Source organism: Tauraco erythrolophus, chromosome 27 (genome assembly GCF_009769465.1).
Source record: "Tauraco erythrolophus isolate bTauEry1 chromosome 27, bTauEry1.pri, whole genome shotgun sequence".
Taxonomy (NCBI): domain Eukaryota; kingdom Metazoa; phylum Chordata; class Aves; order Musophagiformes; family Musophagidae; genus Tauraco; species Tauraco erythrolophus.
Genome location: NC_141491.1, coordinates 4811320 through 4839124, shown reverse-complemented (window position 1 = coordinate 4839124; position 27805 = coordinate 4811320). Strand labels below are relative to the sequence as shown.

Below are 27805 nucleotides of genomic sequence, written 5' to 3'. Positions count from 1 at the left end.
CTCACCGCCGTTATTCTCGCCGAGCGGCCGTCACACCCGCGGCGCTGACGTCACACCCGCGGCGCCGGCCTCTCGCCACCCACGCGGCCGCAGCCGCAGCCGCCGCCACCGCTCCGGTCGCCCCGGCCGCCCCGCGCCCGCGCGCCGCCCGCCATGTCGCTGCCGCAGGCGGGGCCGGCGCCCGGGGAGCCCCGCCCCGGGGAGCCGCGGAGGGGGCGTGTCCAGCAGCGGGGGGGCGTGGCTTCCCTCTGCAGCTCGAGCTCGAGCGGCACCGCCAGCGGGGGCGAGGCCGCGAGGTGGCGCGCTGAGCCGCGCAAGCTGCGCATGCGCCGCCGGCCCGGCGTGGCGCAGGGGGAGGGCGCAGTGCGCAGGCGCCCGGGGCTACCGGGGCTACCGGCTCTGGCGGCCATGGAGCGGAAAGGTGAGAGCCGCGCGGTGTCCCCTGCCCCCCCCCCCCGGCACCGCGCCCGCCGCCCCTCACGCCTGTCCCCCTCTCTCCCTCAGTGCTGGCGCTGCAGGCCCGGAAGAAGCGGACCAAAGCCAAGAAGGACAAGGCCCAGCGGAAGTAAGTGCGGCCCCCGGCTCCCGCCCCGCCGGCCCCGCCGCCTCTTTGTTACCCCGCGGGGAAGGGGCCGCCGGGCCCCGCGGCGCCGCGAGCGCTGAGCTGGCGCTCCCGGGGCGGAGGAGCGCGCAGAGCCCTTGGGGCCGAACGCGTGTGGAGCTCGGGCGTAATTGAGGGCGCGTTTCGGGCGGGTGGCCCGGGGCGGCGGGTTCTGCCGCCCTGCTCGCCGCCGGGGCGGGTTTTCCCCAGGACTTTCCCCCGGCGCCGTTTCTTTGGTTTCCGTGGGTGTGTGAGGAGGCTCGCCGTGCCCGGCGCCTGCCCCCGGGCTGGGTGCTGCCCAGCTTCGTGCCGTGCCCTGACCCTGTCGGCCCCGGGCCGTACCCGGTGCGGGATGCAGGCGTCCCCTCTCCTCTCCGGAGCCCCCGGAGCTGCCTTTAGGAACCCGCTTCCCTTGACTCTCTTCCCTCACCGCTTATTTTTTTGTTTTGTTTTTCTAATCTTGCCATAAGAACGCTGTGATGCTTTGTCTACTTCTTTCTCTAACTTTGATCATAGAGTCGTGGAACGGTTCTGGTTGGAAGGGACCTCAAAGATCATCCAGTTCCAACGCCCCTGCCATGGGCAGGGACACCCTCCACTACACCAGCTTGCTCAAAGCCTCATCCAACCTGGCCTGGAAGACTTCCAGGGATGGGGCAGCCACAGCTTCTCTGGGCAACCTGTGCCAGTGCCTCACCACCCTCAGAGGGAACAATTTCTTCCTTATATCCAATCTAAATCTGCCCTCTTTCAATTCAAAGCCATTGCCCCGTGTCCTGTCACTACACACCCCTGTCCAAAGCCCCTCTCCAGCTTTCCTGTAGCCCATTTAGGCACTGGAAGGTGCTGGAAGGTCTCCCCGAAGCCTTCTCTTCTCCAGGCTGAACAGCCCCAACCCTCTCAGCCTGGCTCCATAGCAGAGGTGCTCCAGCCCTTGCATCATCTCCGTGGCCTTCTCTGGACCCGCTCCAGCAGCTCCATGTCCTTCTTGTGTTGATGCTCTTGTGTGGCTTCTTTCCGACCGCAGGAATTTGACAAGTCTTTGTGTGTGGTAAATTTTTGGATGCAGATGCCAAAATTAAAAGATCTCGAGTAAATGCCAAACAATGGCTCCCACCAAACTGTGTTAGGTACCGCAGTTGGTGCTGCTCCTGGATTCCTTTCTAGTGAAGGGTGATGTAAATCCCAGAGCTGGTTCTGTGTGCTCAGGAAAACGCTGTTTATTTGTGTAAAATCTGTGGTACCTCAGGCGGTTTTGTGCTCCCAGTGCTCAGGAACCAAAGGTATTTAGTGAGTAAGGCTTCGAGGGTGTAAGCTGGAGGGGTTTTCTCTTTAGAGTAACGCTTTCTTAGTCGTTTCATCTGACAAATCACAGGAATTTCGAAAACTTTTCTAGTTGTCTCCAACAAAGATTGACTTGTTTTGAGCTGAGGCTTCTGAAGGGTGGTGAGCATTCACTAAACTCTTTGGGAGATGTGTGTTAGGTTTCCATGTTATCCTGTAGATGTTCCTGGTGTCTCTTGAAGATAGCATTAGGGCAATTTTTGAAGAGCACTCCTCTTTCTGTGGTATCATCTGCATCCTAATTTCTGAATGAATAATCATTTATTTCGTTCTGTACCTGCCACTTTCTTTTTTTTTTTGGTCCAGCTGCAGACAATACTGGCTCTGCCAATAGTCTCCACATTTACAGTTGGAAAGACTGTTGTCTGTGTAAATCCTGAAGTTGCTGAATGGTTCCTTCCAGTGCTGGCATGATTTTAAAAAAATAATTTTTAACTGTGTAGCTAGAGCAGGTCCTTACCAGCACTGCTGGTTAGCCATTGATTTTTGCCGCTGACCCGGACTGGAGTGGAGAACCATACTGTTTGTAAAATGCTGTGTTTCTCTTCCTAAACTGCACACTTCGGCTCTGTTTTCTGGTACTAATAGGTTTATTAGATCCTACCCCGGAATTTAAAGAAAAATGCATGTACTTTATGCTTTACAATGTACAACAAAACCCAGTGTCAGCCTCTAACTTTAGGTGCAGTTCCATGACATTTATGCTATTTAAATACAAAGCTGCTCTAGTTAAATCTTCTAAAATAAGCTTAACTGGGTTGTTGCAAGAATTTTTCCATAAAATCCAAACTTGAAACCGAATGGAACGTCCTTTTAACATCTAATGTTCCATGGTAGGTAGTTGGATCATATGCGTGTAATTTTTTTGTATATGAAGGGCAGTAAAAAGTGTGAAATAACTGGTTTTAAAAAGTTAAGGTTGGTAAGTATTAGGAGTTATTATGCATAAGTATAAAAATGCAAAGAATGTTCTGAAGGGATTTAATGTGACTCAAAGTGTCTTTCACTTTAGAAATGAACTACACGTGCTTTAAGTTTCCCTATCAACCCAATCCTTTTAAAAGCAGAAAAAAGAAATACTTGAAAAGGTTAAAATAATCAGAATGGACTGTTTATAGTAGAAAACTGGAAAGTTATCTCTTTTCATCATTCAGTAGTCAAAATTGCTGCTATTTAGGTTCAGACAAGACCGGCCTAAACTGGTTACTTACAGAAAACCCTTGTAAACAGTAATTACAGTTCTATGTATAAGATATTTTTTTTCATGGAAAGGTCAACCAAGTTCTTCATTTTCTGCAAATTCAGTACAAATTCCTGTTTCTTCCCATCGTTCCTGTCTTAAAAGTTTTATTTGCTATCAGTAAAGCAGTGAGTGCATTTATCCTAATGTGTTCTTTTGCAGAAAGAGAGCAGGCAAAGCTTCTTAGTCATAAGAAGGTGAGGTACCTGTGTCTTCCTACTCCAGTAAAACTACCCCAAATCATCTTGCAATCTGGAAGAGCCATTAAACCAGCTGCCTCAAGTCTTTGTTTAGGAAGCTTCTACTTGTCCAGCCTGCTTGTTGGTCCTGTGTCTGCTGTTGTGGAGTTGGAGGAATGTCGTGGCTGCGTATCTTTGCCCAGCTCCTATTTCTGTGAGAATCGAGGAGGAGGAAGGATGGGGAGAGTGATGGCTGAATGTCTTGGAGACACAAAAAGCAAGCCTAGATACAGTGAGATCCTGAGTTCTCATGTTCGCTATCACTGGGTTGCTTTGTGGCCTTGAGTGAAGCGTGGATTTCAGTTTCTTCTTATCTCAGTCTTTTTCATCAGAAAGTCAAGGAATTGGAATTGCTTTCATCTGAATTATTTTGAGAAAATGAGAGGCAAGTTTCTGCTTGGCCTTTTTCTGAATATTAAGAATATGTCAGGAAATAATAACGCATGTTGAAGCTTTAGTTGCTAATAAAACACAGGCAGTTTGGTACGTAGGCTACTGCAGTGTGTATTGCTGCCAAAAGATGGCTTTGTTGAGAGCTATCTGGGAAGTATGGGATGTATTCATCTTATTTCATGAGGTGTGAACATCTCGGGCACTAACAGTCAGCTCGTTCCCAAAGGTTTTCAAAAAGGAGCTGGTAGGCTTACAAGCTTTCTTTTTTATTAAAACTTTCATAACTTAGACTGTCAACTTTATAGATAGCTGGGTCTCGTGAGGTGCATTCGAATAGTTATTTTTGTCTGATTGTCAAAAATGCATTTACTAGTCTCTTTGGAGTTTGGCACTCGTGATGCGTTAGGCATGATGTTTGGGGAGGTGGGGGAGAGCTCCACAGTGCTCTCTTGGTGAGTTTTGCTTGTTTGACTTCTGGAAACAGAATATCTGTGCTCTGGTGCTTTGTGAGCTGCTTTGGATGGGGATGTCCCTGAGCTCCGCAGGAGGAGCTCGGGAAGGAGCGGCGAGTGTCCCAACGGTTCCGTCGGCTACGAAATGGCTGCTTTTTGCTCTGCGGGTCCCGTGGCCATAATTGTGGTGCAGCAAGGTCGTGTCTGGTCAGGAGGCACTGCAAGGTGACAGGAGGTTACCAGCTTGATTTTTGAAGGCCCCATGTGCTGTTCGAAGGGGAACGTTGCTTTGAGTTGGTTCTGGTGTGGACAGAACATCCGTTCCTGGCTGAGGTAGTGCTGGAGCGTGCCCTCTCCGTGGTTTCATTTGGAAGAGATTCATTTCCTACGCTGTAAGACTGCTATACTACATGAACAAAAGCCCAATACGTGATGACAATCTGGTATTTGCTTCAAAACTATGCTTATGTTTGAAAATATAAGCTTCTGTTTGAACTAAAATACAGATTACCAGTGGCTCTGGTAGTTTGTAATGGAATCAGGCACTTGTGACTACTAGACTATAATTGCCAATAAAATGCTGTGGCTTTTTTCTGTCTATGTTGTACATTGCAAACCCGTAGAAGATCAAACTGTTCTCTTTGTCCTAGGAAAAAATGGCTCTTTAGGTTACTACCGAGACTAAGACCCGGAGTTTAAAAACTAGACTAAAAAAAACTATCCAGATTCAAAGCAGCTAGAGAAACAGGCAAGGAACTGAGCAAATAGTTCTGTGTTACAGCTCATTTTCTCTGAAATGAAGAAAACAAGCATATTACTAGAACCAGGCTACAAGTCTGTATGATGTCTAGCTAATTATTTCATTGGCAGGCCCAGATTATGATACCGTTTCGTCAAACCCAGTGTCTTTTGTGTTTCAGGAAAAGTTGGCCTTGTAATGCAGAGAACCAGCAGCTCTGTGAGGGCTGTTGGACCGATTGTGCCTCAGAGCAGAACACTTTCTTCCTGTAGGCATGAATAGCTGCAAAGGTACTGGCAGCCATACAGCTACAGCACGTGGCTCGTTCAGAAAAATGTACGTGACCTGAAGTACTTTCTTCCAATTCTGCAGGCACCGGTAAATTTATTTAATCCTTTCTTACAGGCTTTACTGAATGGGAGATAGGTTTTTCACAAGACTTTCAATAGTTCCTCTGGCTCCCTCTACTCCTGGAGGGAGGGCAGTGGCAGAGCTGGGTTGGTACAGTGCTGCTGTCTCACTGCCTCCCCCTCTTCCCAAATGCATGCAATGTTTAGTATTTTCAAAAGCTGCTTTACAGTTACCTGTAATTTTCTGGCCAGACTCTTGACATGCAGTGAAGCCTCACTTCCTTCTTCCTCCTCAATAGAATTGCTTTGAAGAGAGACGAGGAAATTGGTAATTTTTCCATCTGTGCAGTCTGGGGAGCAGAAAACTCCTAGTAGAGTCTGATGGTTTCCAGTTTGTTATTGCATGTCTTGCTTGTATTGCTTTCCTGATGTCTTTGAGGAGCCCTTGGGTCCTTAGGAGTTCTGACAGCCCTCTGGGGTTCTTCCTAAACTTCCCTATTCGAAACTTAGCTTGAGATCAGGATCTTGGATTATGTTTTCTCACTTGTCTTTCATAGTTAATACCAAGGCTATGTCTTTCGTAAGTGTTTTGAATGTAGGTTTCAGGTAGAGTCAGAATGCCTCGCCCACAGGATTTTTTCATGCACATGCAGAAGTGATTATCAGGCTGTGACAGGACACAACTGAAGATCTGCTGGTTTCCATATAAGTCCCTTGGTTTGGAATAGCTGGAATAGCAGACAGTTCTACAAACAGCATGTTAGTGTTTGTGTGGGGGAGTGGGTATGGGGAGCAAGAAACTTGATTGCCTCTGTTATCTGTGCATTAATACCATTCTTCTGTGAAATTCATGATTATTTACCTTCAAACTGAGCTCCCACAGATCCACTAAATTGTGTTGTGGTGCCTCTGAGTGCTGTTCTTTCAAAACTAGGTGTGAGACCATCTCCAGTCCTCTGAAGTTCTCAGCAGTGGTATTCTCCTGGCTCTGGGGTGGCTGCCCTACAGCAGCAAGCATTGCAGATCTGCCCTACTGGCAGAAAATTCATAAAATTTATTCATAAAAGTAGGGATGGGAGAGGGAATGAACTGCATATAGTCACAAAATGTGGATAATAGACTCATAAGTCCCCTACAACTTATGATATATAATTCCCCCAAATTCCCTCAAATACTTAAAAGCTTTTTGAGCAGAAAGGTAAAGTGCATACAAGCAGGAAAGTACTTTTATAATGTCAGAGCTGAATTTGTACTGCAAGTTTGAGTCTAAACAGTTACAATATTTATCCAACACCGGGTTTGCCAGCGGGTCTGCACGTTGGTGTGTTGGAGGCTGGCACCCAGCAGTTGTTCTCACTAGATGTGCCTTAACATGATCTTGCAGTTGCAGCACGATGAGGAGGAGTAACGAGATGCAGTCTGGCAAGCACACTTCCCTTAGAGAGACATTGTCTTTCCTCTTCCCCAAATGAAAACAAGGAATCCTGAACGGCACTGGAAGCAGATCTCGCTGCGGTGGGTGTGCAGCCCTGGGAGTCGCTGGCTGGATGGTGAAGGTGGAAAGCGCCGCTTCCTCCAGCAGCAGTCCCAGGGGTGTTGTAGCACTCTTCTCTGCCCCTCCTACGGCATGAGCTGGGTTCGTCACGAGTCCTGCGTTCGCGGAGGTGAATTCTGCTTGGGGATGTTCCACACGTGTGATTTGAGCTCTCAAATAAGGAACGACAGTGTTTGTAAAGATCGTGCTGCAGGCGGCTTAAAAATCATTTAGGAAAGCAGTCGTCTCCCGTTCCCCACGGACGGGCAGATATCAAGGGGCTGGCAAACCGAGGTGGAGAGGAGGAGTAAGGAGAGTATCTTTTGTTAGTTCATGTAAGGATGATAGCTGTGAGAGGTAATTTGGATTAAATGTAGGTGCACTCCCCGCTTGAGGGTGGAAGGGCTCTGCTTTTGTATCTGTTCAAAGCAGGGAGACAGGTAGCACGGACGGTATTCCTGCTGTTTGGAGGACAAGGAGAGATACTTCCTGTACAAAACAGAACTTTGAAGAAGTCGCTCTCAAACAGGAGAGCCAAACACCTCTCCAAGCGTTTCATGACGTGAGTTGTCGGGGTGGAGAAAACAAGTCCCGAGTTTTGACAGCCAAGTTCGTGTGGAGACGTGGCTGTTGCGGTGGCTTCACTGGTGGTTTGTGGAGAGCAGCGAAGGAGCACCAACAGCTTTCTCATGGCACGTTCTGTCCCAGTCTGTGTGACTCTGGTCTCCCGTCGCGTCCTCCTGACACTGTTGGATCTACCTCAGTGGAAATCCGTAGGAACACATTGTGTGATTGAGGCTTCTTAATGGTTTTTTTACCTTATTTCTAGTGGGTGGACTGGATAAGTGATTCTATGGGAAACAGGCAAGAGAATACAAAAGTGTATTTTCCAAACTCTTGGAACACCATTTGTTGGGAACGAGTGAGTGACTGAAGTCTTGGTTCCTGCACCTAGCTATCACTGTCCCTGCTGTGCATTGCAGAGGTGGGCCAGAGTTGTCAGTTGATTTATTCCATGAACGTGGAGCAAAGTCTTGTCCTAAGTGGAAAATTCTGCATGTTGTTAGCGTCTCTTCTGATATGAAGAGGGTCGACAAGGTTAACTGTTCAAAGGATGCTTCAGTGAGCTTTTAAGGTGAAAATATTTTAGATACACAATCCAATGAATCCAATTCTTTTTTTAAACGTCTTGGTTGAAAACTGCCTTCAGAGTGCCTTCCACTACTGAAGAGCCTTCTGTAGCAGAGGAAAATCTCTAAATTGTTACTTGCTGTGTCACCTTGCTGAGTTGTTTCCCCCCTGGCTTACATAAACCAGCAGGATAAACAGGCACAGGAAATGGCTGGTTGTTCTACATCGGCAGAGAGCGATCCAAAGTGCCTGCTGCTGTGAAAAACACTCAGTTCGCCTTTTTAAAGAAGATTTGACTCCTTCTCCTGCTTTTTCTTGGTTACTTTTAAGCATAAAGGATAATTTTTTTCCTCGTAACTCTGGATGGGAAGGCTTGGAATTACTTCAGAAAATTCGTTTTTCCTTTGAACGCCCTTTCTCCCCTGTGTGATGGTGCTGGCGTTTCTGTATCAAAAGGGTTGGACTGTCGACAGTTACCATGATCCTTGTCTTCATCCCAGCTTTGAATCCAGTGGGCTACTGAATAGGCAAATAAAACCGGCTTGTTGAGGAAGATGAAACAAAGCATCTGACTGAATTCCTAATTTCATTAGAGGGAAGATGGAGACAGGTAAACATCAAGAGGAGGAGATGAATCTATTTATGCTCAACCCCTAACATGACTGAATTTGCAGGAAGATCAGCTGAGAGCAACCCCCAGCCTTGCTGCAAGGGCCTTTACCTGCAATGCAGAGCTGTGCATCTGCAGCTGGGTGGTGGAGGCAAAGCCCTCTTCTCCCTCGCCCTTGCACAGAGCTCTGCTGCGTTCCAGGAGAACCAGCCCCTCCGCCCGCCGTTGATGTCCCCCCACTTCCCCAACGGTGTGGCATCTGATTTTTAATGGCTCTTTCGAAAACTATTGGGCTGTCTTCGGGAATATCTTTATCAATGGGAGGCCGTGCTTCGTGCAGGTAGGTTACCCTCTGTCGTTTTTTATTTATTTTTTTTTTCTGGTCTCATGAATTTGCAGTTCTTCAGGCATCCCTGAGAGAATAAGGACTTTCGGGAGGGTCTCTAGGTGTGGGTTCACACAATATCCGTGGAAGATGTGGCATTTTGCCTTAGCGTTGCTGTTCCACGTTGTTTTCCTTAAGTGAAATATTGCTGTGTAGTTGTAGAGAGACCCTGAAAGTCCAATTAATTCTGATGATTAATTAGCACATTGAGGGAGCAAAAGTAAAAGGTGATCAAGGTGTCCTTAAGCAGAACAGAGGTAGATATAAAAAAAGTACCCTAAAACACTTGATTTTTTTTAATGTGTGAAGCATTAACCATTTTTATAGGCTTTTTATATATTTTGTCTGCATTTTGTAATATTGCTGACAGCTGCTTAAGCTGTCATCTTTAAATACCAGGTATGGATTTTTATGCTGTCTTTTTATAAGCCTTTTGTGCCTTTTAGAGTGCTGTCTGTGAGTGAAGCAGACAGATGAGGGCTGGGGGTTTGTGTATCAGTTTTTCTTTGATATTAATACATATTCTGCACTGATTAAATCTCTCTTAATCTGTATCTGCAGTTGACGTGGTCACTTTGGAGGAAGAAGGTGGTGGGATGTAATAACATCTAATGAATTTTCATAGGAAGGCAAAGGAATGAGATGTGTTTTGGGGATGATTTCAGAAAGGAAATAGCACTGTAGAAATGGATGTGACCTGAATACAGCTCGCTATCCCATTAGTTGGTGTAATAGGTTATAACACAGCAGTGAAATGCTTTTGGATCCCCAGGACAGGCTCAGATGCAGACTACGGGGTGTGCCGTGTACGAGGTCGTCAGCAGCACGATTCGTCAGCCCTTCTCGGAGGGGTGCAGAAAGCTTCCGAGGGGATGGGGTTTAGTGCTTCCAGTAACTTCTTCCCTGGTGCATGAAATCACTGTTATTGAGAAGCGTTGGGACTGCAGAATGGCGTGATGTTTCTGTCTGCATCAGTGGCTCTTAAGACGAGCTTTCTTTTGAATCCATTCTAATCCCCTACATCTTGCACAGTGACAAAAGCGAAAATCTTGAAACAGCATTGAGGAGAAATTTGCTCTTTATGCTCTGAGTGTGGCTACTGGGCTTAAATTCTCTTTTCACTTCAGTTGTGCATTCTGGTTCTCTTTATCCTGTCTATAGGATTAGTTATGTGTGAGCATCCAGTCTCCCCTTCAGCCATTCTGTCTGTGGCCCTTTCTTGCCTTTGCTGCCTGCTCTAATCCAGGAATAGTCTGTGACTTTATGTGCAGCTCAGTTGTCCCCAAAGGAATGCAGCAGTTGTAAAGTAGCTTTTTGACCTCCAAGACTTTTCTTTTTCCTCCCCTGGTTTCCTTCTTCCTACCCTCTGACTTGTAATTTTGTGGCTCACAGGGGATGAAAAGTCTAATACTAAATATCTTGGGGCTGGATGGGGCTGGGGAGTTGTTAGTAAATGTCTCATTCGCCTCCAGCAGTGGAACAGACTGGCTGGCAGTCGTGCATTAGGGTTCAGGGCTACTAATCTGTGTTGCTTACCTGTTCCTGAATCACAAAATCAGCAGGACTTACTAGCTCTGAGAACCGACTGAAATAAGTGGCGGGTGGTTTGGTTGTGCCTGGGATGACCTTTGTAGCTCCCCTGTGCTTTACTGAACGTCAGTTCCAGGTTGTAAATGGCTGCAAGCTTGGTCATGATTAGGTTGGAATGGGTAATTTCTTCCTTCTCGTGCTCCATAGGTGTTTAAGAAATACCAAATTTGTCCCGTGGACTCAGATTAGTTAGGGCAGCCGTGGTAACGATGCACAAGACTTCAGCTCTGCTATAAGCTGCAAAAACCGCATCCGAAAGCCCACACGCATTAACATGCTGGCGTAAGCAGTGGCTCTCTCAGCAGTTACTCCTTTGAGCAAAACTAGTTGAATTTGAAGCCGGGTGGTGGAAGGCATCACTTGTGTCTGCTGCTTCGCTGGAACAATAGTTTCAGTACGAGAAACTTCCGCTAATTCTCGCTGACAGGGAAGCTCGCTGGCAAGAATGTTATCTCGTGCTTGTGCGCCGCAGCTGGAAAGAAATTTGTTGCCCACCTCCAGCTTGTTTTAGTATCTCACACTTAAAGAAAGCTCAAAGAAACATTTCCTTAAAGAACATTAATGTTAATATCCCGCAGTACTTTCCCATTAAATCTTGCCCATGCAAATGGGCTGTAGGCACTGTTCTCACGTACAAAAGGGTGTTGAAGATTCAACTTTGTAGACAATCAACTATTCCCTGTAATGCTTTGTGAATTAAATAACTTACCTGTTTTAGGATTATAGTTTCGGGAGCTCTGTGGCTGTAAGCAGTGTGCTGCCACGAAGGAGCTGCTGGGGCGCAGGGCAGGCAGCAGCTCAGGGAACAGCTTAAATCCCCAAGAGCAGTGGTGGCCTTTGCCAGTGTGATCTTCACGAGCAGGAACTCGGAGCAGCACACTTGGTGAAAAGTGGAACACACAAAATTAATGGTTTTATTTATGAAGATAGGAGTGAAGGAAAAAAAACCCACCACCTCGAGGCCTGGTTGCAATCCCTCTGCCATCACACGCTCTCAGAAGGGTTTGCAGAACATCTGCTCTGCGTACTCCTGCTCTTCATGGTTCGGGCTGCCGTAACAAACTTTAGACTTTCAGTGAAGAGACAAACTAGAAACACAGCCTACTGTGTGAGAACAGGAGCAACCAAGGGCAATATTAAGGATTTTAAGAGTTCTAAAGTGTTGGAAGAAGAAGGGTTGTTGATCTTGAAGGTGAAAGGGACAAAGGGCACAAGTTCTAAAACACTGCTTTAATTTTTTTTCCAAAGGAGTAAGAATTAATCAATGTGAGCCTGTAAAATAACATTCATCAGCATTTAAATCTTCAGGTTTTATATGAGGTAACATCTTAAAGTATAGATTTGCTTTAGAAAAGTCTAAAGACGAACATTTTGGTGGGATCACTAAGCTTTTAACTCGCCGTCTTGTCTGGCCTTTTCTTTGTTCCACTATAAAAGCGAATCCAGGGCATTCAGTTGTGTCTCTCACTAGTAGAAGAAAAGTTGTTTCTGTCTACGTTGATTCTAGCTTAGGAGTAAAAGCATTTAAATGTGAAAATAGTATTTCTGGGGACTGAATATTGCATCTGCTCCGTTATCAGCAAGCCCTCGCGTGAAGTGAAAGCTCCTGCACTGATGAGTAACGTGTGTGAGACATGCAGTGTGTTCTCTTTCAGACCCGACACTCAGCACCGGGGCCCTGCTGCTCATTCAGAGAATGATCTTCCAGAGCAGGAGGAAGAAATCCTGGGATCAGATGACGACGAACAAGAGGATCCAAATGACTACTGTAAAGGTGAGAACTGCCCTGTTTAAGGTGCAGGATTTTCAGTGTAATCAAGAAATTCCCTTGATTTCCCATCTGCTGTAGAGAATAAAAGTAGACTCCCTCTTATATTGAGTGGTTTTTGAAACTGCATGGTGATAATAACATTTTTCAAGCTAACCTGGAATGGAGAAACTATTATCTGAAATTCCCACTGTTATCAGTCAAGATTTGAGTTGGAGAGCTGTTTTTAATGTGTGTGTTTAAAGCTGTGCCAGAGGGCTTTCAAAACTGGTAAAAGTAAGTAGGCATTCAATTTCTTTTTGATTTTCATCAAGAAAAGGACACCTTCAAATTAATTTCAAATTCTCCACTGTTTTCTTGTGAAGATCATCTTAGTATCCATGCTTCGGATAACTTTGTGAACGTAGTCTTCCACTGATGTCTGAGTAGAAACTAAATACAGAGCAGATGGGAATATCACATATATAATTCTGTATCAAAAGGGTCAGGCTTTTTTTAACATAGCAAATACTTTAAAAGAGGCAGAACACTGATCAGACAAATTCAACTGATTAATTGAAACTTGAGTGTGTGCCCCACCTCCAAGCACTTCGTAAGACTGCTTCTGTGTCACTATTTATTGCATGTGTTGACTGAGGCAGAGGGAGAAGCATGTAACAAGTGCCATATATATGTGTATAAAAAATGCAAAGTAGAAATAGCACTTCAAAGCACTTACTTTTAGCATGCTACCCAAGTATTTGTGGGATTTTGCTGTAAAGCAAGTGGGAAGAGGCAAGTTATTGTGTGAATTAGTGATCAGTGCAGCTGTTCCTGCTGTAACTGAAATCTTTAAGTGAAGAGAAGGGACTTCTGGAGCTAATGGAGTAAGGATAGCAATTCTGTGTCTTGTTTGTGAAGCAGTCAATCAAGAGAGATTAATCTTCCTGGCAAAGCACGCGTTTCAAGAGTGGTATTTGCTGACCACAATTGAATGGTAAGCGCCTGGAATCTAGGATGTAATTCCAGGTTCTGGCAAAGATTTATGCCTTAGCAATTACAGATTCTTCTCTTTGTTCTGTTTTCTGCCAGTTCCCGTGCTTCCCTTCTGTCTTTGGCCTTTCCTGTCTTCATGTTTCCATCATGAAGTCTTCCTGCATAGTCAGCAGCTGAGAGATACTGGGGATATGGGGAGGAGACTTCCCTGTTTCCAGTGGTGCTGTTAAATGGCAAAGTGCCTTGCAGTGAGGAAAGCAGTTGCAAGGGGAGCTCCGTTGGGGTCATGGGTGCAGTACTCTTTCACGTTACGGGGCAGGGCGTGCAAAAGCAGTGCTGATGTTTAGCTGTAAGATCCTGTTACTGATCGTAAGCTGTGTTTTCCAAAGGTGGCCAGCCTAGCAGGCTTCAGGTGCTTTCACTGGGAGAATAATCTTTTGTGATGCTGCAGTGATGACCTACATTGAAAAGGAGGAAAAGTCATTCTAGTTTAATTATGTTAAAAAGATATTTTTCAATCAAGTAGAGGGCTGTTCTCAGCTCTTCCTCTAATGTATTGCATACTTGCTCTAGCAACGTCCAATCAGAGAAACATGTTTACATTTGTTTATGTGATGAAAAATTTAAACACATCAAATAAGTCTGCCTGGAGTTGTGATGCTTGTTCCGCATACCTGCCCTTCAGCACTTGCCTGGTATCTTGATATACAAACTTCCCACTGTTTTTCTAGGTGGTTATCACCTTGTGAAAATAGGAGATCTATTTAATGGACGATACCATGTGATTCGGAAGCTTGGATGGGGCCACTTCTCCACTGTGTGGCTAGCTTGGGACATCCAGTAAGTCTGTTCTAGCTGGTGTTTTTGTTGGGAATGTACAGCATTGCACAAATGTGATCAGAAAGCATCTTTTTACTTTTAGCTAAAAACACAGAGCATAGCTGTCCACATCCTGATGCAGAAGTCTCTCTTGATGTTGTGCATGCACGTGTGTGTGGGAGGGAGTTAACAGGACATGTGTGTGGAAAGATTACTCTTGTGTGCAGCAGTTTCTGACCTGTTATGTCATTTTATGAGTGTTTAAACCTTATTTTTCCATGATGCCTTAAATAAGCAGCTCTCTTATATGCAAAAGAATTAGGGTAATCCTGGAGAATAAGTTCTTTGTATGAGCATTAACAGTCTCCAATTTACTTACCTTGTGTGTGTGTAGAGGGAGGAGATTTGTGGCAATGAAGGTGGTGAAGAGTGCAGAGCACTACACAGAAACAGCACTGGATGAAATCAAGTTGCTAAAATCGGTGAGTGCCTGACAGTAGGGTTCAACTTATTTTTTTTTAAACTCATTTTAGGGAGTTCACATTAGTCATGTGCTTGATATTTCTAGATCGTTTAGCTGCAAAGAATTTGGGTAAGAACCTAACAGTAATGCAGTAGATCTGACTTCAAAATATAGTCTTGCCTAGTAAATACCTCGAGGAACACAAAATTAATCCTCTTTTTCTGTGCAGGTCCGCAACAGTGATCCAAATGATCCAAGTAAAGAGCGAGTGGTTCAGTTATTGGATGACTTCAAGATTTCAGGAGTTAATGGTTCTCGTATCCTTTTGTGGAATAAGGGCAAAGAATTGCATGAAGATGGGAGTTTGCTGGGTAGCTGTCACGTCAGGGCGGGTGAGCGATGCCTGGGCATCCCTTTCGCTGCCCAAGGAAACCTGCTGCAGAATCATCTGCCTCAAAACCGCCTGCTAAACTCCCACCCAGAGCGATCGTTCAGCCTGACACAGTAGGTGTAAGTCGTGGAGACAGCACTGCTCGGTCGTGCTGTGAACGTGAGACATGGGGTGGCCACATCCCATGTGTGATGGGATGTCCCAAGTGCCTTTGTGGTAAGAACTCATCTGTCTCAACCCCTCTGTTTTGCAGGCAGCCTGGTAATAACTCCTTATTTAAGGAAAGCAGTACAAAATGTTAGGTCAGTAATTAAAAAGAGCAAACATGCAGTCTGTAACTTGATAATAAGATGGTTTTCTAGTTACAGAAGCGTCTTACCTTGGACTTTCTCAACATTGTTAGGATGTTTGAAGTGTATTGCTTTGAAAATCCCCTGCAGTTCTCTGAACAGCCGTCTAATAGGCAGCGATTTCTGGCAATTTCTAATAATGCACCCTTGAAATTTGAAAGCTGGCCTTCTGTGCGTGTTTCTGCTTTGCAGTACCTTGAATTTTATTTCAGGGAGAATCACTAGGCTGCTTGAGGGAATCAAGCTGTAGGTTATAAATGTTTTAACGCTTTTAGAAAACAATAGCCCTGTAACGTATTTCCTCTGACTTTTTTCTAGTACCTAGGACCGAGTAAATGTTGACCTGATCTTGTATTTCTCCCACTCTTGTGAAACACATGCATGTTTTCTGCCAGTGTAGAAGAAAAGCAGCCTAAAACTCCCTAGAAGCTTGGCTTCTAAAGCAAAGGCACAATACTGAATGTGTCACTAGAGTGACTGTAGCTGTTGAGATCTTCTAGAGAAAAAGCAGATAATGTAAATATTGTTGAACTCCAGGCTTGTCAAAAGTTTGTTTTGCTGGTAAAGAGGCAAGAGAGGGCAGAGAAAGTAACTTAATTGTTCTGAAGATGACTTATGAAATAGAAATTTTATTATCTTTTCATATAATGCTAGTACAGGGAGACCTGGCCTCGAGTTTTGCCTGGGGCAAGAGCCTAGGCTGTTCCGAAACGTACATTGTTGGCTTGAAGCTGTCTCAATACCAGCAGGAAATACTGGTACGCACTTGCTTGTGTAACTGGCTTCCCCTCAAAGCAGGAGATTGCTACTGCTGCATTAGGACCATTGTCCTAACTGACTCCATCCCTTTGTATTTTAAGTTTTAGATAACAGCACTGATGTGTAGGGTAGGATGCTGCTGTTAAGGAAGACAGCTTCTCTGTCTGAGCTGTGTCAGACGGTTGAGGGTTACCTAATATAAAACACTTCACTGAAACGGGTTTCTTGTGATCCTCAATCTTGGGACTTCAGGGCTCCTTGGGTCAGGATGTCCATCTCTTTCCTTGACTGAGTTCCAGATATCTGTATGGTGTTTGAAGTTCTAGGGCATCATCTCCTGAAGTGGATCATCAAGTCAAATTATCAGGGGCTTCCACTTCCTTGCGTCAAAAAGATTATCAAACAGGTAAGTTCCACTTCTGACAGCGCTGTTCGCCTCGACCCAGTGAGAACTCTTTCACTAATCTTTCTCAGATCCAAGAAAACAAAATTTAAAAATCAGTGGTGTATCTCTCATGCAACAAAGTAATTCTTAGGTTAATACTTCCTTTCTTTTCTGCAAAAGCCTTGAGCTACAGATACTTATTTTCTGACACTTAAACCATGGCGGGAGGCCGGCTTTGCTTTTCACCTCTTCTTGCCGTGGTTTTTCCTTGTAAGTGAAATTATGTTTTTAAAACTCTGTCATAGTAAGTAAAGTGCTTAATGATGGGAAGAGCAAGAGAAACCTGTTCTTCCTACTGAATAATTGCCTGAGAAGAAACATCTTTCAACATGCGAGGTGGAAGGGAGGAGGAAAGCATGATTTTATTGTAGGGTATTAAGATTAGATTTTCAGCTGTGGTAAGCTATGAGAGTAAAGAGATAGTATTTTAAATCCATAACTAAAATCTGTATGCAAATCTATATTTTTCTGGAACTGAGTAGTAACCACTGATGACATTAGCTCCAATCTGGAGTGTTCTCAAAAAACACGGAAGTCATTCAGGTTCATTGGTCGTCCTAGGCAATGCTGTGTTTTCACTTCACTCTGTTTGCTTATTCTTTGCTTTTTCTAATGATTGGTTTTCTTCTCTCCTGCCTGCAGGTTCTTCAGGGTCTGGATTACTTGCACACAAAATGTCGAATCATTCATACAGATATTAAACCTGAGAACATTCTTCTCTGCGTTAACGACCAGTATATCCGCAGACTGGCTGCAGAAGCAACAGAGTGGCAGAGATCTGGGGCTCCTCCACCATCTGGCTCTGCAGGTGCTTTATTCCTGAATATTGTTGCTGTTTCCCACACAAACCCTCAAATCACCACTAATCTCACTAGGGAAAACTTCCTAACTGGGTGCAGTAGAACAATAATGCAGGTAACGTCTGAAAAGCCAACCATAAATTGTGAAGTTAGTCTTAAGTAGTAACTCAGAAGATGGTCATGAAGGCAGTGGTTTGTATAAGAAAAATGGGGGGAGGATACATTCCTGCTGGCACCTGCTTTTAACAGAGCTAATCTGGCGCCGATGAAGCAGTGGAGCAGTCAGTGTTGTATAGCTCACCCTGCATAAATGCTCGTGCACTCCAAATAGTGCTGGAGTGAACACGTGGTGAGATACTTCTCACATTTTCTTCAAAAGTTTATTTCCTTTCATTGTATGATGCTGGAGCTGCATTTCATGAAGGTCTCAACAAGATGGTGATTTACCTGTTTTAAGTTTGCAGAAGTCTGAAAAACTTGTAACAGAAACAGCTTCCCTGACATGCTAGCATCCCTAAAGATCCGAGTTCCTCCCCAGAATATCCATCTGTACCACTGTGTAGTTTTCAAGAACTACTGCAGTGTGTGTTGGGGGGCTCTGTCGGTCATAATCTTACACCACCAGTGTTTCGCTGAGCCCATCGTAGCGTAGGCTAGCTCAGGGAAACTCCCTCAACTTTGTTATTTTAATGTTTTGGTTTGCATTTTCTTTTCAGTAAGATGCATAATACATGCAGTAAATGAGGCTGCATGGCAGGAAGTTTAAGTCTTTGATAATCAGTCAAGCAAGTCTACTATCTGGAATTTTAATTATGCATTTACTGATTTAATGTTTTTCCTCATCTTTTTGCTGTACTTTTTTAGAGAAACGAGCCGTCAGAATAATATTTGCTGATACCTTTAAAATGTTGTTACCAAACCACATAGGAGATATGTGGTTATCTCCTTACCTTAGAGATAAGACTGCAGTTGCAGGTTTTTGGCTATAAACATACTAATTTACTTATCTTCCTTTTCAGTGAGCACTGCACCACAGCCAAAACCAGTAAGTATAATAGCTTTTATGCATAAATATCCATCCATTTACAGCATCTAATGCATTGTTTCATAATGCAGTCAGCATTAAGGGCAGGCAACCTTATCATATCAGAAGGAGAAATATGGTCTGTGTTTGTCATAGGCATCAGGTTCAATGCTGTCTTGGAAATGTAAGTAGTATTAGCTCATATATTACCAGAACACATAGTCTTTTTGGTGGTCTCAGGGTCTGTTGTGAAGGTGACTGTTGTCTGTGGAGTCTGAGATCCCTCATTTGGAAAATACTGTGGGTTTTTCAGGCCAGGACAGAAGTGCACTGATAAGACCTATAGACAACTGCTCCAAAATCTTAATATCTACTTTTTATTTGGGAGGAGAACTGTCTCAAGAGTCTTCATCCCAGACTACTTCCTCGGGTCTAAAATAAGTTAAAACCCAATGTGTTTTAGCTTTATTGAAATATAAAATGCTAAGTCAAATTTCTCCACTTGCTTTTGTGTAGGCTGACAAAATGTCAAAGAACAAAAAAAAGAAGTTGAAAAAGAAGCAGAAACGGCAGGCCGAGCTGTTAGAGAAGCGAATGCAAGAGATAGAGGAAATGGAGAAGGAAGCAAGCCCTGGGCAGACCCAGCCCGATGAGGAGGAAGAAGCTCAGAGCCCTCTGGAAATGCTCATAAAAGTTAGTCCACCAGAGGAAAACGTCAGCAAAAAGACAGGTATGGACCTAACATATTGCTGAAGCAGCTCAGCGTTGTCCTTTCTCTCGTGCTGGTACGTGTAGAGTGAGCACCTTTAGTAGAGGTGCCCATGGGCGTTTCACCCGTTTGCATTGCGTTCTGCCTGCCTAGAGAGGCAGGGAATTTCCTGTTACAAAAGGAACTCAGGAATGGTTGTGTCCAGTTAAATGTTAAGAACTACCTACTTCTGAGGGCTCCCTTGAGCAGCGTCAGCTATTACTTTGTTTAGGTGTGTTCTGCTACCTTCTTCTTTTCCACTCTTCCAGCCGAAGTCGTCGTACAAGAGCAATCCATTGTAATGGAAAGCAGCGTGGAAAAATGCGTAACAGAAATAAACTGCAACGGAGTGATACAAATGACGGACTTCCCAGACTCCGGCAATCAAGGGTCTGTGCGGCTTGAGGACGACCTTCATAACGCCAATGACTCTGGTGATCACCCTGGCACGCAGAAGGAGGAGAACTTCCACAGTTGTAACTACGGTCAGTGCAACGGTGACCCGGAGAACAGGCCTCCAGAAGCCATGTCGGACTCGTTCGTGCCCTTAGTTTCAGAAGATTCCATGGTGTGTCAGCCCACGTCCAACGAAGAGCGATCGCTCAGTGAGCAGGAGATGAACCATTTGCAAGAAAGCATCCGGACAGAGACACCTTCAGAGGACGAGAATGAGAATAACAGCCCATCAGACAACAAAGGTATAAGAGGAATCCTGAGGGAAAGGGCTTCTGTCTCCTTGACGTGGGAGAGCTGTGTTGTGACACTTCATCAGAGAATTAATGGAAACCTTCATTTTGTGGGCTGAAGTGATCAGAACCACCTGTTTGAGCCTTTTCCTGCCAGGAGTAATTCACCTGACAGTCCTGCTCCGAGGCACTCGCTGTTGGTAGCTTCCAGTTGTAGTTGTACTGTAGTTTTGACTATTGAATGTATTGAGTGTCCCCATTTTGGAAAAGTGCCTTATACATTAGTTTTTCAGTATAGGAACTTCCCCTCCTTTGTATCAGGTGTTGCTTATGTGATTTTTCGTTAACAGTTAGAAATGTAAGTCTGCAAATTGTCACTGGCTGCTAAATTACGGGATAAGTACTGTTCAGTGTGTTCCCATGGTTTTGTTCTTGATACAGAGCACAGGTAACTCCTCTCAGTTACTTGAGATGAGTAAATGGTTTCCCAGAACTGAAAATGCAGCCTGACTGAAACAAAGCTTGTATGGTATAGGGAAAAAAAAACTCTTTAATGCTTTTTGTTTAAATATGATTTGTTTCAGAAGGGGGAAAAACTGTAAGTCTTGTAGGTTTAGGAGAACATAAGGCACACAATAGTGTACAGCAGTTGAAACACATTCCAGGTGTATGTTTTTTACAAACTTGATTCAGCTGATAAAACTGTCCTTTTTTGCATCTTTGAGTCAAGGTCAGGTGCAGTATATCTGCTTGGAGAAGGAGGGAGAAATAATGTTTGTATTTCTTTTTAAAAAAAAACTCAGTAGCAGTTTTCCTGGCAGAGTACTGCTGCGGAGTTACGTGGATGAAAAGTAGCAAGTGCAGTTTAAAGATTTTTGAAACTTGAACTGCATTTAGTTGGATGCCCCTGTTACTAGATGTACCTTGCTTCTTGCAGCTTTCTCCCAACTTGCTGTAGAGCTACAGCTGGGTGTGATTTAGTGACTTAATATTTTTGTTCTCCACTGTGTCTCTGGGGTTTTCGCAATAAATCCTTCAGCTCTTGCAACTGTGGTGCAGCAGTGAGCCATGGGTCTGTCAAGAAGATGCTGTAACACGTGGACTGTCCTTCAAAGATTTATGAAGACACAAGGGTTGAGAGGCTTGTTTTGTTTCTGGCAACACCCTTATTTAAAAAGCCTGTCTAGATAGAGACAAACTCTTTAAGGTTGTTTAAAGAGTGCTGGGAAACACTGTTGCGTGTGCGTAGCTTGTCCTGCTGTGTAACACCAGTTGGGTCTTAATGGTGGTAGCTCTGCTCATAGTGCAGACTGCTGGTTTTTATACCCAGGCTTCGAGGAGGGAAAAGTTCTGATCCGTAAGCAAAACCCTTCCTGAGTAGGGAGAGGGTGGCAGGGTTTGGATGACAGATGGTGACACTGTCCATGTAGCTTTAATCAGCTGTTGTACATGTTGCCTCTAGGAAAATCAACTGCTGGGAATTTCCTTCTTAATCCTCTTGAGCCCAAGAATGCAGATAAGCTCAAAGTGAAGATAGCTGACCTAGGAAATGCCTGCTGGGTGGTAAGTTCACAATCTTTTCACATGGACTGTTTAAACCTGCTAATTCATTCACAGTATGCCAAGATGGAAAAGAATCTGTAAAATAGATTCTATCTTAGACCTGCTTGTGAAAGTAGTGACAGTCTGAAACTCTGCTGGGGGGAAGGAAGAGGTTGGAGCAGTGACACAGAGAAAGAAACGGTCCTCTAACAGGATTTCAGCCCGTGTTCTGAGTGCCTCAGTGGTCACTTCTAATAGACCTGTGAACAGTGTTGCATATAATGTGTAGAAATCAGCGTGTGTGAAACTGCTGAAGGAGTCGGTGGCTTTCCTGGGGAATGAGCAAGTTGCAAACAATTGCTGCTCTGCCGTGCTAGTTGTGGAGTTTAACTCATCAAACCATTGCAGTGGATTCATGAGCACATAAAAGAGACACTCATAAGTAGTTTTAATCTTTGATGGTTGTGCTGGGCTGCTTTTAAATGCTTGACGTTTCAGATAGAAGAAATGTCTATTTTACTTGGCTTAAATGGCAAAATGCTTTGAGACTTCTCTCTCCTGTAAGATGTAAACTCAGCATTGCACATCAGGCTTGCAGCACGTCTGGCAAGGTGGTCTCTCACGTTGGTGCTGCTTATCTGCTTCAGGGTAGCTGAATAATGGCCTGTTGTGGCCGAATAGGAGAGGGTGCAGCTTCTGGACGCCTTCCCTTATTGTATTTTTATGGCCTGCCTTCCTCTATATTGCCAGACTGTTTTACTTGAGGAGGAGTGTCTCATGTAGGACACTTAAACAGTACTTGTAGGAATATAAGGAAATATTTAATGAGGATGTAAAACTCAGATGGGAGTGAGCTTTGCTGTGCTCTGGCCTTCCAGGCTGCGGATTCTCCTCTTTTAAACAGCCTCTAACTGTTCAGTAAAACGTTTCTTCTGTTCAGCACAAGCACTTCACTGAGGACATCCAGACAAGACAGTACCGCTCCCTGGAGGTGTTGATAGGGTCGGGGTACAACACTCCTGCCGACATCTGGAGCACGGCGTGCATGGTGAGTGGTGTCAGCCCAGGGGTTTGAAACTGGTTTATGGGACATGCTGGGACACTCGTGTGCTCTGGACTGCTGAGTCACTAGCCAGGCCTGGCAAAAAAACCCTCACAGGTGTTCAGCCAACTTCCAGACTTGCTGAATACCATCTTTCCATACCAAAGTTGTTTGGTTTATTTTTTTTCTTTAAGCCACATGTGGCTTTCCTTTTGAAAGCTAGTTTTGTTGTACAGCACCAGCAGATTTCAGATATGATTGTACTTTGTCATCATGCTTTGTGGAAAAACGAGACAACTACACAATTCTGAAGACAAAATCTTTTTATATAAAGAGCCTTTCTGCTGCATCCAGCACTGTTTCACAGATGTCTTCAGTATAAATTAATATTTTAATCATATGCATCCTCTGCGTGTTTGGAATCAGTTTATAATCTGAGTAATGCTGAGACAAGGCTGGGCTGTTCCTGTAATAGCTGGCAAATGTAGAATATGGTGATTTAAAAAAAAAATATCAGTCTAGTCAGTTGCTACGTGTGCCTTTTTGGTGTCTCCATTCTGTGTTTTCTGCAAATCAAAGCTTGGTTTTGATATTTTAAGCTTGGAAAATAGCAAGCAAAATCATTTTTGCTGTCTTGGAAAACAAGCTGTGATTTTTGATGAATGTGGTAAAAAAAAAAAAAAACGCAAACGTGATTGTGTTGTGTCTGCAGAATATGTGGCCAGAATTATACAGTGGTTACTCAGAGTGCCTCATTCAGGGTTTGACAACAGCACTCTGTAAATAAAACTGAGAATACAGAAGATCAGAGTTACTGTTTTGAGTAAAAGTGAATATGGAAAAGGTAAATGTGTTGTGGCGTTTAGGAGCGATGAGTTGAATGCAAGTGTTTTTCTCATTTAAAACATGTTTTCATATCTACAGACAAACGTTCAGAGATTAACTGTTTGAAAAATGTGTCTTTAATATCTGGAATTTGGGGAGAGAGGAAAATTTTTGTAAAACAAAACAAAAAAAAAACCCAAACCCTAGAGTTTGGCCACGACATCATTTTGCAAATGCTGTTGAGGCAGAAGAGAGGCGAAGCGCATGAAATGCTTTCACTTTGTGCAGTTCCACACTCGCGTGCTGCCGTGATCCAGAATTCACCACTGATGTGCTTATGGTGTTGTTTAATGCAGTCCTTAGAACCTGGCGAAGTAGTTGCACACCTCAAGATGGTCGTGGTGTGCTGGAGTTGTGCAGGTTCTTCCCACTGCTTTGCTTCTGGCCCACGAAGAGATGCAGAAGCATCTGCAGCACGTCTGACTGCGTGTGAAATGCATTAAAGTGGTTTAATGTGCCTGTTTCTCTTTGTTTAGGCCTTTGAGTTGGCAACAGGAGACTATCTCTTCGAGCCTCACTCTGGGGAAGATTACTCACGGGATGAAGGTGTGTTTGTCCAAGTCTTTCCTTTCTAAAATGAGACACGAAATAGAATGGTGGCTTCTTCAGAATGAGCCTTCTCGTAGGAGTTGGCGATGCAAAGGCTCCTTGCTAAAAGGTTGTCCACCCAAATCAGCACCCACTGTGCTCGAGCCTCTGCAGTGAAACACAGTTCTGGTGTTTGTTCTGGTGTTTCCCTTTCCTCACTCTGGATTCTCTACCTTGCTTCTCAAACTGATCATGCCTCGGGTTGCCCTTACCTTTTTTCCCCTTGACTTTGTCGTTCTTTGTGTAATCTGATTTCAGGTGGATCTCAAAGTAATTTTTAAGGGAGATAATCTCTGGAATATAAGGACAAAGACAAGGAAAACTGGGGTATGGAGATGTCTTGTGTGAATGTGTCTCACTGTCTTTTCTTTTGAAAAAATGCAGATCACATTGCATTGATCATAGAACTTCTGGGGAAGATACCTCGCAAGCTCGTTTTGGCAGGAAAATATTCCAAGGAGTTTTTCACCAAAAAAGGTAAAAGGAAACAAAGCAAATGTCATGTATCCCTTCATCCCCTGCCCCAAATAAACAAGAATGCCTTGCTTGAAATACCAGTTAACAACAGATGCTAGCAAAGATGCCTCTGAAAGTCTTTCCTTTGTTTTACGAAAGACTCAGTAAAAGTGCAGCTGAATGTAAGGCATTCCTGTCTGACTGTTAGAAGTATCCTGCATCCTAGAACTTGACATCTTGGTGTAGATCGAATGCAGCAGGTAGAAAAACAGTACTCATATATTCTTTGGACTTGGTTTGGCTTTATTTAGCTGATTTTTGCCAACTAGAGGTGCTGACTCACCTTTGAAGTCTTCTCTAGACAACTTTGTCCCATTTCTAGCATGCCAGTCACCTAAATAGTGCCTCGCATCCTGAGCCATGTTGCTCAGGACACATTATGCCATTCTTATAAGCCCTAAGTACCCCAGAGATGTATTGAATCTCAAGAAGAAGTTTTTGACCTAGTTTAATACTTTTTTTTAACTAAAACAAACCCTTTTTTGTTAGCACTGTATTGCTTCCTCAAACAGTGCTGCATGTGTTCCAAAGTCAACGGCACAGTGTTTATCTGTCATGCCAACCGGTATAATTGGTGATTTAATGAAGTTAATATTTGCTGATACTGGATCAGAAATAGCAGGAGGGGAAAAAAGAAGCCTTCAAGGGAAGTACATTCCTAGAACAGTTTTCAAAAGCAGATAGAAAAGGAGGTTTAGTATAATTTATTTATTTATTCGGCATTCCCTACCATTTTGTACTCCCTCTGCCCAACTATTCAGAACGGTTTCTGAATTCATTGTTGTGTTTAGCTGTTCAGCTGCCCTCTTCCCGTGTCTTGCACTTCACCTGTCTGTCGTCTGGTTTTCAGGTGATCTGAAGCACATCACCAAACTGAAGCCCTGGGGCCTTTTCGAAGTCTTGGTGGAAAAATACGAGTGGTCCCAAGATGAGGCAGCTGCATTCACAGACTTCTTATTACCAATGTTGGAGCTGATGCCAGAGAAACGAGCTACAGCAGCAGAGTGTCTCAGGCACCCCTGGCTTAACTCATAGAGGCTTCAACCCAACAGTCCTACACTCTGGTTTACAGCATAGCGTACACGCACCCAGCTGCCCCTTCCCACATCCTTTTTTTTTTTTTTTTTTTTTCTTCCTTCAAGGCTTCCAAGATTTTAGATAAATCTGACCTGTTCCTGCTGAGTTTGCTTGTGTGACTCAATGGGGGACTCTCCTCAGCCAGTGGGCATCATCTGTGTTTCACCTTAATTGGGCTTCGCCAAAGACTAATTGACCAGAACGTGAAGTTTTTCCCGAGTCTCCTCGCTGTTACTCACCGTGTGTTACAGATGTGAGCTCAGATGTGCTCCCTTAGCTGAATTTCAACTCTCCTTCACGAGGGGAACGTGAAGATCTGAACCACCACCTTATCTCACTCACTCAGGAGTCAATTTTCCGCTGTTCATGCAGTAGCTAGCAATGGGGTGAGAAGTAACAGATGGCACCAAGGTGGCATTAGTTCCCTGTAGTGCAAAGACCTCGAAATCCTCCAGCATTTTCTAGGTGTCTACTGTATTCTTTGCTTTCCAGTCACTTAACTTTTCCTTAGTTCTAGCTGCTTATATCTTTTGAAAAGAGCTATTTAAACCTAGGTTTTAGCATCCTATATTTCTTCCTCCAAAGTGCTCTGCCCCTTGACTTCTTTTCCTTCCCTGTGCCCAGATAGAATAGTTTCTGAACTCGGTGACGTTTTCAACTTTAATGCCTGTGGCTAAAAGGTGACAAGCAAAATAAGCAAAAGCTGGAACTGACTCAACGCACAATCTTCAGCATACAGGTGGTGCACCCTTTGGCTGCAGAGAGGTAGCCTTGTTGCAGGCAACTCTTCTAATGTTTTAGCAAGCTGTAAGGTTTGTGTTGTTTTTTTTTTTTTATCCCTTACAGGCACTTTTTTGCCTTGCTTGAGGCAGTTGCTGTATCTGTGAGAGGCTGGCTCTCACTCATGCAGTCTACTCTGGCTCTTAATTTTTGACCGTTCACTTTTTCCTCGAGGAAAGGGTGGCAGCATCTTTATCACAGCCACGCTGTAGCCCTTGACTTTCAAAATCAATACTTGAAGGCCCAGTGTAAAGATTTCTTTTCCTTTAACTTGCTTCAGGTGCTGGCTTTCAGAAATAACTTCCCAGCCTGGGACTGCCTTTTATTTTCTGGGCCATTAGCACAAGGAGAGCTAGCAGGAGTGGAAGAGAACTGACTTTTCCATGTAGATACTGGATTAGAAGCTGTTTCTAGAGTTACCCCAAGTAAAAATTTCTGTGAAGTTTCTATATAAACTTCTCAGAGGGGGCTGGATATAATGAGGAAATGGGTTAATTTGAATTCAAGCTAAATCACTGTGGCGTTTGATAGTTTTATGATGGCTTCTTCTAGACTTGCCCATCCTGTTACAGATTCAGTGCATCCTACTTGACTCTAAAGCAAGGTTTGGCAGCGGTGAGACTTCAGAGGCACTTCCTTACCCCGGACCAAACAGGCCTTTGGATTCACGGTGGCTCTCAGAGGACAGGAGTTGCCGCAGGAGCTGCTGGAGGCCACGCGGACACTATCCGAGATGATTCCGTTGCCAAAACTGCCAAGACCACTGTTACATGTCACTTCTGTACGTGTGTTTGGAGATCCTGGTTCGTGAGGATCATTCATTCATAAACCTGGGTGTCATTTAATCCACTTAAAAAGAGTTTTTCCAGTTCCAGTGCCTGATTGGGCTTATTAATGCAAATCCTGCTGCATGTTTTTAGGGGTAGATCAGGTTCTCTATGCATATAATCTAAAATTAAAGGAAGGTAACATACCAAAAAGAGTTTTAAACTGCTGATTCGACTTTTTTTCCCCCTTTCACCTGGAGTTTTGCCAGTTGCGTGTCACTTCCATATCCTTTGCAGAAGGACTGCAGACAGGACTGGGTTCCAGAATACCTCCTGTCTCCATACTGTGAAGATACGTTGGCAGGGCAAACAATTTCTGTTGTCTTGAAAGCTCACCCAGTCCTGTGTGCTCGAGACTGGCCGATTAAGGAAACTTTCCTAGAAGGGGTCTGCACGCTTCGATGGAGAGCTCCTTCTCCCTCTGGCACCCCTGCCTGGAGGAGGAGGGTTTTTACCATGATAGCCCAGGCTAGAGCCAGCTTGTGAGTTGAAGACCTGCAGAAGCAGCTGTCAGGATTCAGTCTTGTACCGTGTGCTCCTTCACTTGGGGTTTAAATTTCCAAATTGCCGTAAAGTGCTCACACTAAAGGATTTGTACTTGCTGTGTTGGTCTAAAACCTGAAGGAAAATACATTTTTATTCTTTCTACTTCGGTGCTTTGTCTTTTTTTCTTTGTGAAAGCCGTACAATAAACAGATTATTTAATAACTGA

General features: G+C 44.3%; 1 protein-coding gene across 2 annotated transcripts; it reads left to right on the top strand.

The window, feature by feature from the left end:
* Nucleotides 1-153: 153 nt before the first annotated feature.
* Nucleotides 154-27805, top strand: SRPK1 (SRSF protein kinase 1). Of its 2 annotated transcripts, none has more exons than XM_086627190.1 (16): nt 154-421; nt 505-565; nt 12264-12382; nt 14083-14191; nt 14565-14652; nt 14863-14950; nt 16433-16539; nt 17221-17386; nt 18398-18423; nt 18919-19132; nt 19420-19848; nt 21299-21399; nt 22319-22426; nt 23782-23851; nt 24278-24370; nt 25260-27805. In XM_086627190.1, the coding sequence occupies exons 1-16, from the start codon at nt 154-156 to the stop codon at nt 25442-25444; spliced, it is 2232 nt and encodes a 743-aa protein (XP_086483316.1). In that variant the 3' UTR covers nt 25445-27805. The 2 variants fall into 2 exon arrangements, with proteins under 2 accessions (XP_086483316.1, XP_086483317.1); XM_086627191.1 differs by having other exon boundaries at nt 381-421; nt 12249-12382.